Here is a 9566-nt window from a genome sequence, read left to right as displayed (position 1 = left end):
TTGAATGAAGTGTGTATATATAATAAGCCATACGAAAATGGCTTGTTAATTTTGTTATGAATGGTTTCATGTTTTGATTAAATATTATGGTTGATGATATGGTTATGTTTCGTAAATGGTTGAGATGCTAATTTAATGTCTTTATATTTAGTAATTGAGATTGAATTTGGATTGTCATTTACTATGTGAAAGTTGTATATTGAGTTACTGTAATTATAGGATAGTTGAAATTGGTTATTTGCATAATGAATCTTGTTTATGGAATTGAACTTATTAAATGACCTTTGATTAATTGGGGAATAAATAATACTAATATATACATGTATATATATATATATAGGATTCGGTGTTGGTATGTTTGGTATGAAAATGTTGAATATTGTTGAATTTGACATTAGTTAAAAATAAAATTATATTCGCTAAATTTTGAAAAATTGACCATATGAATAGTAACTTTATTTGTTTGATGAACAAATATTTATATACTGATTTGATTAACAGTTTTGTGTAATTGAATAATAATATGCGAATATACTATGAAATTATATAAATGCTTATGGAATGTTTGGCCCAATGGTTATAAATGTTTGTATTTATAAGGTTGATATAGGTACATATATTAAAATATAATGATTACATGTAAAATAAGTAAATTTTAAATGTGAGTTTTATACACATAATTGGTCTTTGTTGTTTATAATAGATTTATTAGTCGAATAAGCGAAATGTGATATAACCATAGTGGTGTTTGAAATATCTTGGATAAATTTTAATTATTAATTATATGTTTACAAATATGTTCGATACATGATATGAAATGACTCGTAATAAATTGATATTATATTTTTATTTAAGATTAGGTTGTTTTAGTAGGTTGAAAATGCAGATATCTATGATTATTCAAAATTAATTTATGATTCGTTAATACCTCGTAACCCTAATCCGGTGACGGTTACGGGTTAGGGGTGTTACAAAATACACTTAAAATATTAAAATAAATATTTTTCAGTAAATTAAAAATACAAAAAAATATAAGCATGTGGTTTGGGCCAAGTCTAGGCCAAAAAACCTACATGAGGCCCCACCTGTTTAGAAAATAGGCCCTATTTTCTTTCCAAACCCATTTTCTGGAACTATATTTTTTCTCAAACTCTCTCACTTTTTAGGTGGAGTCTAGACGGTTAGCCCGACCCATGATCAAGTCTAATCCCTGTTTAATTTCTAAGGAAATAATACCTTTTAAAGCCTGAGAAAGAAAAACTAATGAAACCCAGGATCTAAAGATAAAAAATTAATTTTAAGGCATAATAAATTTAAGGCCTAATAATTTATTAGGCCCTCCAATTTTATAAAAGAATACGTCGTTTTAGCCCATTATTTAATTTTTCATCTCTTTCGGCTATTAAATTTGTATTGTTTGTCAAATTCTCCCAAAATGAATGAAAAGAATTAGCATCTATAAACTTTGCTAATGTAGTATCCACGTGGCAATCCATAAAAAAATAAAATATTATAATATTAAAAGCAAATCAAATTACCAATTAGGTTACTTTTGACAGATTCATTTTGTTGGAACCCTTTTAAACAAATAGTAGAAATAAATATAAATTTAAAATATATTCTTAAAGCTGTGAGATATGTGTACATAATTTACAAACCATTATAATAATAATATACCTATTTTATATATGCATACATGTGTAAGGTAAGAGTGGAATCCAATTTCCTAGAAAGCATGCAGGCAAATTGCCATATGGAAGAACCCCTTAAAAAGGCAGATGGGGATTTTGCTTTTGAATATTTTGACACGTTCCTTGTGATGTTTGTATATTCCTTCTTAATGGTCTCTTTCCCAAATCCGATGCACAATATTGCCTTTTCACCTTTGCTAAAAATAATAATAGCAATTAGCAATTGGGGGATGAAATGAACGTTCAGAATGCAGCATGGGGAGAATCTATGTTTTAACATATATTCCACCTTATTTGCTTATGCTTTTCCATTACTACACTACCTTTATATTTAACTCAATTTTTCTTTCCTTTTCTATACCAATTTCTATTTATCAACTCAAATAAATATACATGAATCATATCCACGTGTTTGAAAAGGAGGGAAAGGAAACAAAAAATTTATGCTTATTTTCTGATTTTTTTTCCAAATAAATTTTGAAAGTATAAAATTGATGCTCTATTTGTTTAATTTTAAATTTTTTATAATTTATTTAATTAAACAAGATTAATTGGTCGAATGAAAAATCAATCGATTAACCAGTTTTGTTAAAAAACATTGGTGTGCTTGTTTTATTATTTTTTTTAAAGAAATTCTAATTTTGGAAGATAATCTTTTTCATATGTTTAATTTTATCCAAAATTTTGATTTTGATTAAAAATCAAGAAGATTACTTTTATATCATGATTTGAATAATAAAAAATTAGATGTTAGACATTTTATTTTAACGAGATAAGATAAGTGATCAATATATGATTTAAAAATATCCATTTCAATATAAATGTTTAATAATATGTTAATTTTCATAATTCTCATTATATTGCCACCAAAAATAATCATGGGAGAATAAAAATTATTTAAAGAATAAAATAGAGGAAATTGTTTTGGTTAGATGAGTCAAAAAGAAGTGATAGGAGATAAAGAGATGAGTCAATAAAAGTTAAAATATGTCTGTTGCTGTAGTTTTTTAAAATGTACCTTAGACATGATAACTACCTAGGATAGTGCCTCATCACTTTCTTCAGACCACTGCATTAGTTCCTTGAAGATGCGAATGTCCTCCAATATTAGCTTAAATCTCCAATTTGCTTGCTTTCAACGATGCTTCCAATGAGTTTATCCCTGGACCTGATGATACACGAAGTAATCCTCATTTGAATGGCTTTCGCTATCAACAATTTACGGGCTACCCCATCCTCATGATGGAAGAGTAGTCCATGATATTAAATGTGGTCTTTTAATAAGGATAACCCAGGAAATAGTCGTATTCCTGTTCCTTCTAATTACAACTCTGGCCAGATTTGGAGTTATTCCCGCATCTTAGGAATTTCACAGTTAATGCGTGTTTTCTTGTTCTGGTTTATGAGCTCCATTGCTGCCTTCATCAAACAGGACTTTATTTCTATGAATCTAAACATTCCGCATGATGATTGGATGTAATCCTCTTTTGAACTTCAACTTTGCATGGCAATGCATTGTCTAGAATCTTTCATAGAAACATGACAATTTTGTAAAGTAGTTTAACGGCCCATAGCAACCTCCATACTTTCTTGGGGATACTTGAATTGGGTGAATTAATCTTCCCATCATTATGATTACTCAGTTCATGGAAGTATGTTGATTTCACATAGAATCTTCCATTACGATTTTGCGGCTCCTTCAAAGAACAAATTTGATTCCTACTATCTTTGCATCTCCAATTTGGGCAGTTCATTGCGAACTAGTTCTGAATTTGTTGCCATTCCTAAGCTTGATGTTTTCCATCTAGAATTACTTTGCCAAGTGATATTATGCTTGATTACATCGTCTCAATTTATGCAATATACTTTCTTCCACCCTTGATTCTCAAACCCGCCAAAACTTGCACATTAGTAGATCTATTTTGTTACATATGTTCTTTGGGGCTTGGAAACATAAAAAATAATAAATTGGCAAGCTCAAGCTAAGTTTTTCACCTTGTTCAAGTAATTTGGCTTTCCCGGAAGAACGTTGAGATTCCATTCTATTTGTAGTAGATTGGAAAAACTTACCATTCTTCCACATGCCTTACTTCATCCCCAGACACTTCCCAACTTCCATTGTGGTCTGTACTTGAAGTATTTCTTGGAATATCCTTTTAAACTTGGAGTGACAATCTCTGTTGATCATGAACTCAACTTGTTATAATTTATGCAAAGCCTCCAGAAAAAGTAAAATTGGTTAAGCATACTTTTGATTGCATGACACAAATCTCTATTTACTTTGAAAATAAAAAAATTATCATCAGCAAAAAATAAAAAGGATTATTGGTATACTCCTTCCAACCTTGAGGCTCGTATTTTCCCCTCTTGTTCCGCCTTATCGTGTTTTGACAAAGCATAAATAGGTAGGGTAATCTTAAACCTCTTTCAGGACAAAAACTACATATGAAGGATCTGGTAAGGAACAATATAAATGCACTTCACGGTTAGGTCCAAAGTTCCCTTGAATTTCCTTTTAATAGATTGCAACAGCTCCGATGCCAGAATAACATTATCACCCTCGAATGAGAGCATTTTGAAATGGGGAGACAATCGCCTCCAAGATTGGCTCAAGTCACTGAAACAAAATCTTTGTGATAACATTATATACCATCTCCTAGGTAATAAAACAATGAAGGTTTTGTTTGATTCTTTAAGCATTCTACCCACCTTAAGGAAGTTTAGGCATGAATCAATGTTGAAAGAATATGGGTAGCTTTAAAAGGTCCCAAATCAAACATTACTTTTTGGATATCTATCTCAGTGAAAGGAGAACTTAAAAAATGCTTAAGGCCTCCGGTACCCTTGGTATCTCCAACTCATTTAAGAAATTATCGATATCATCCTAACTGTTACATTCTGGCTTGTTGAAATTAAAGCAACACGATTTGCATGGACTGATTCAGACCACATTACTTTGTACTTCTATTAAAAACAAAACTTGCATGTACTGATACGATACCAGTCACTATATTTAAGAGACATCAAAACAATGAATCCAAATGCCGTGAACGATACCAAGACAATAAAATTATCCTTCAAAACTTCACAACAATAAGTCCCATGAATGAATGGAAAAGATTTATTTATTTGGCGATGCATTTTAAGTTAACCAAAAAAATTCCCATACCTGTGTATCAGTCTAAAGTACCATAAAGAAACAGAGAATACCATCTCAAAACCAAACGACAGATAACAGCTTTTGAACATTTGAAGGTGCATTGTTTATTGGAACATCATTTAATCGTCTTCTGCAATTTTATTCCAACAGGAAAAAAAAATTCAAAGTTGCAATTAATGATGATCATCATCGCCATGTCCGTCTGGGGGTCCTCCAGGTCCCACAACTTCCAGCTGCACCACATAGGTAGAAATTATTAGGCAAAACACAGGGAATTGGATGAACCACTGGTCAAGCTTAAAGTCTACTGCTCTCACTTCACCCTTAAACCTATTCATGTTCACCTAAAATCAGACTTTGGTCTTTGGGTCGATACATGCATCCGTGCCATTGTAGTTTTGTTTGTCAATTGAGAATCATCTAGAAAAATATCGCATAGCTCAAACATTTGCAACTCAATAAAATATACAAGGTTATTAGTTGCATTCACTGATCATATTTGCAGAGTTCTAGATGAAGTAACCAGAACCAAGTTGGCCAACATAACAGTCATTCATAGAAGCTATTTATTGCACAAACTGGTTGATGAACCATGCTCAACTAGGGCAAACGAGGGCAGCCTGAGGATAGACTAATACTGTTTATTTGTCCCACAATGCCCCAGATGGTTAGCAATTAATTCGGGTCTTCAGAGTTTTGGGTCCATGTATGGGCTACCAGAAATACCTAAAAGGCTATGGATCCAATGAATGCAAGGACATTGACATTTAGATGTAATGCAAATACATCAGCTCAAGGTTTGGACATAAGGAATGAATGTTCTCTAGTTCATGATATCCACTTACCACAAAATACTGTGAGCAAACTGGACACTCATGTGGTTTGCCTTTCTCCAGCCAAAACCAGACAACATCATGCTCATCCTCTGCATTTTTGTCATAAAGCAAATCCAACGTACCCAAGTATTAATTCAAGTAAAATGACTCAATTTTGTACAGTTTTGACAAAAGCATAGAATAAAGACCACAGTTAGAACTTAGAAGAGCAGAAACAGAGAATTGAGGAAGGAAACATACCGCCTTCACCTCCTGGGCATCCAACTATTCTCTTGTCATAGTAGGACTTGACAACAGCAGGAGCTTCCTACAGGCAGATAAAATAACTTCTACCATCAAAAGTCAAGTCATGACCTCACTCTTATGATTTTAATAAAGGTCAAAATTTCTGGGTTTTTTTTTTATCAGAAAAATTTCCAGTTTCTAGCAGAATAGAAAGCAGGCATCAACTCAAAATGATAAATTTACAAAGAATATTACTTGGAAGCCATGATTCAACAGTAAATGGATAAAACACTGCATCTCATCCATATGTAGAAAAGAACTGCATTAAAATCTTTAACAAATTCAGAAAACAGAACCTTCTGCACAAACAAATTTTTACTTTGTATGATATCTATAATATTCTAGTTTCCGAAGAAGTGGCAAATCCATCATCTAGAAAGCAACTTAGACCATCCCATGTTAATTTTGCTAACAAGAGAATATTAACGACCCAGGTTTGGCAAATGGATTGTTACCCTCAGTGGAGGGTCAAGGTTCACTGTTCAAGAGTCCCAACCCCTAAGGCCTAGTCTACTGATGATCAGAGACCCACCGGTGACAAGACATGCCAACGAAGAAAAAATTAAACAAATAACCCCTTACTAGAGAAAAACTAAATTTGAGGAATAATATAAGTTGATAACACAATCACTTACAAGTAACAAATACAGGAATGAATCGTTGGAAGTTCCAAATAGTTAATAATATTGAAAATATATGTTGCCAAAGCACCAAAATAATGCAATTGGTAACATCTTTTTTGCAAACATTCATTCACACTAAGGATTAAAAGTAGTTCCAGTATACATCAATAACAGGTAATCAGTAAACCCATTTAAATAGAAGGGAACAGAATCCAAGCACTTGAAGCCATTATAAACCAAATAAATTATTAAATGCAAGGAAAATATAGAAGTAATTCATAGCGGGGGTAATTGTCAGTATTTAAACACCATCTGCCACTGATTAAATATAAGATGACACAGACATGATCAAATTGGGATTCTCAGTTGTAATAGATGGTGAGATACCAACCTTTGTGCCAAAAGGACCAACAGGGTTGTTTACATCTTCAAGGATTTTCTTTCCCTAAACAAGATAAAGCAAAAAAGAAAATGAGAATGAGAAAACACCAGCCCCTAAACTTAGAAGGCAATAAATCAAATTTCGCCATAATGCTCACAAGTTATTACAACATAGTCGACAATTCGAATCTTCTATAGTATAAAAGTAACACCAAAAGAAAGTTCTCATATTTAAAAACCAAAAAGAGAGAGAACAGGAAAGGGAAAAAATTTGCCTGAAGCTCAGACTCAAGCTCCTCTCGCTCATGACCTGTAGCGATAGGCATTACATCCTCAACTCTCTTCTTCACAGCAGTATCCGCTACAGAAACCAAAGCAATCGAAATCAAAAACCGCAAAACCAATATCGGATGCATCGACTAACACTCAAACAGTATCGCTTTCCAATATAAACTAAATCTAACTTAACCTCTTCTTCTAAAAACAACATCTAAAAGACTATCTAAGGGATGCAAAGCTTGAATTTTTTTTTTAAAGAAGAAGAAGAAGAAAATGAATCACAGACGAGGATCTAACAAAACTAGGGTTACCTGACTCGGCGGAGAAATGGAAAACGAGGAGGGAAGCAGAAGGGGAAGGAGAAATGTGAGATTTGAATGGAAACGGCGCCGTTTTAGACGCGGATCGGCATGGAAGTGCTGCCAGAGATTTGAACTGTGAAGTAAGTAGCCTTCTCCACATATTTCGGAAATCAAAGGACCGTGTTTAGGTTTTGATGATCTCAGGTCACGCCCCGGCGCTTTTTCTTTATGACGATCAAAAAAAGCGACTGCAATTTTTCTCTATTCTTTTCCCCAGTGCGGATAAAGGGAAAATGGGATTTCAAAGAACGGGGGAGGCTGCGGAGTGGTGATGGGGTTCAGTGTTTGTTTATTTCTTTGGGGGTATATTTAGCACGTGCCAATGTTGTTACACGTGTGTACTTTGTGGAAGTTTTCGGGTTTCCGGGTGCGGTTTGAGTTTTTATACGATTGGTGAGGTTGGGACGGAGAAGTTGCCATGTGCCATTGTCATCCTCCCAGATCAGTTTGGAATGCTTCTAGCGTTGCCGCGATTCCACGAGGGAATTTAAAAAGTTCTAAAAGAAAAAAGGTAAAACATATATTTTATATAATAATCAAATAATTTTTAAATATTCAAATTTAAACAAAAAAATTTATGATTTTAATAATGAAATGACATGATTGATATAATATTAATGATTTAGAGATATAATTAGAACGTTTTGAAATTTGACAACTAACTTAATATGAGGGTCATAGTTTGAAAATGACTAATGAAATTAATTCTAACTAAAAACTAAATATGGACCTAATATTAATGAGAATTTGAAAGAACAAAGTTGATAGTTGCAAGAACAATGAAGTAGTGCTAAGAGCAGTGACAACTGTGAGTATCATTGCTAAGAGCAACTATGAACACAATACAATTGTTTGTACAGTTCAACTTTTCTATGTTAGTGTGGCATTTCCCAAAAGAGATAATTCATTATCTTTAACACCATACAAATAGTTATTTAAGTCCCATCATATCTCGATATAGTAGCCTTACATTTGCACCTAAGATTTAATTCTCTCTCCTCTAAGTTTTTTCTTCTGAAAAATTTAATTTGTAAATCAAATTATTCTCTTGTTTTCTTAAAAAATGCATTATTAAAATAGGATTATTAAATGAATATACAAGGGCAAAACTATTTGTATCAATTTTATACAAGTTTTAAGAATATAAATCAATCTGACTTACTAACATCCTAGATCGGTTACAATTAATTTCTCTATCAAAGTAGCAGCTAAAAAAAAGCAATATCTTCATAAAGTCCAGGATAAGTCACAATATCTTCAAAATAAGTTACCCAATTATTCGGCCCAATCTCTTTAAAATAGGGGATCTAATTACTTCATCTGATTCGGTCCAATCTCCAAGATATGTTTCTTCATATGAATAGATCTTCAAATATAGACAAACTATTGGAAAAAATTCGGTTCGAAAATGGGTTTTTTGTACAGCAAAAAATTAAAAATTTGAAAACCAAGCCGGTTGGTGATATTTATAGCAAAAAAACCCTAAATCGAATTCACACCTGTGTTTTCGGATAGACAAATCATTGTCATTCCTAACTTTCAACCAAATGGTCTTCTCTGCTATTCTTGTACTACAAACTGCTTCGAATCAAAACCCAGAACTAGAAATAGTTTTCTTTATTTAAGTGTGAAAACAAAAAATCTCTTCTCAAATAGAAACTAGAAGAAATTGTTGTTCTAAAAAATATATTTAATAGTTGAGAAAAATTCTCTCTATTTCCGAGCAGAGTAACAATATCTTAAAGTTATGTAAATAGCTTTACAAGCGCCATCTATTTATATGGAGAGGAGGTAGAACCCTTGTTGAACTGTGGATGTTTATTTCAACTAGAAAAATGAACTCACAGTCTATCTAAAAGTATAGGGGGCAACCCTAGTTAATAATACTAGGGTTTGTCGTCCCCTTCATCAACATAAGGAGCTTTTGGGCCTCTCCCATATCGGGTTCG

General features: G+C 32.6%; 1 protein-coding gene across 1 annotated transcript; it reads right to left on the bottom strand.

Annotated features, from left to right (window-relative positions):
- Positions 1 to 4794: 4794 nt before the first annotated feature.
- Positions 4795 to 7905, bottom strand: LOC105777890 (cytochrome c oxidase subunit 5b-2, mitochondrial). The gene is made up of 6 exons (XM_052622725.1): positions 7567 to 7905; positions 7252 to 7337; positions 6987 to 7040; positions 5928 to 5994; positions 5697 to 5776; positions 4795 to 5084 (listed from the first exon to the last, which is right to left on the bottom strand). Exons 1-6 carry the CDS (start codon positions 7715 to 7717, stop codon positions 5025 to 5027), a joined length of 498 nt encoding a protein of 165 aa, XP_052478685.1. The 5' UTR covers positions 7718 to 7905; the 3' UTR covers positions 4795 to 5024.
- Between the last annotated feature and the right edge of the window lie 1661 nt (positions 7906 to 9566).

This window comes from Gossypium raimondii, chromosome 10, assembly GCF_025698545.1.
Source record: "Gossypium raimondii isolate GPD5lz chromosome 10, ASM2569854v1, whole genome shotgun sequence".
In the NCBI taxonomy this organism is placed as follows: domain Eukaryota; kingdom Viridiplantae; phylum Streptophyta; class Magnoliopsida; order Malvales; family Malvaceae; genus Gossypium; species Gossypium raimondii.
The sequence above is the reverse complement of the archived record's forward strand: the minus strand, read 5'-3'. Positions and strand labels throughout refer to the sequence as shown.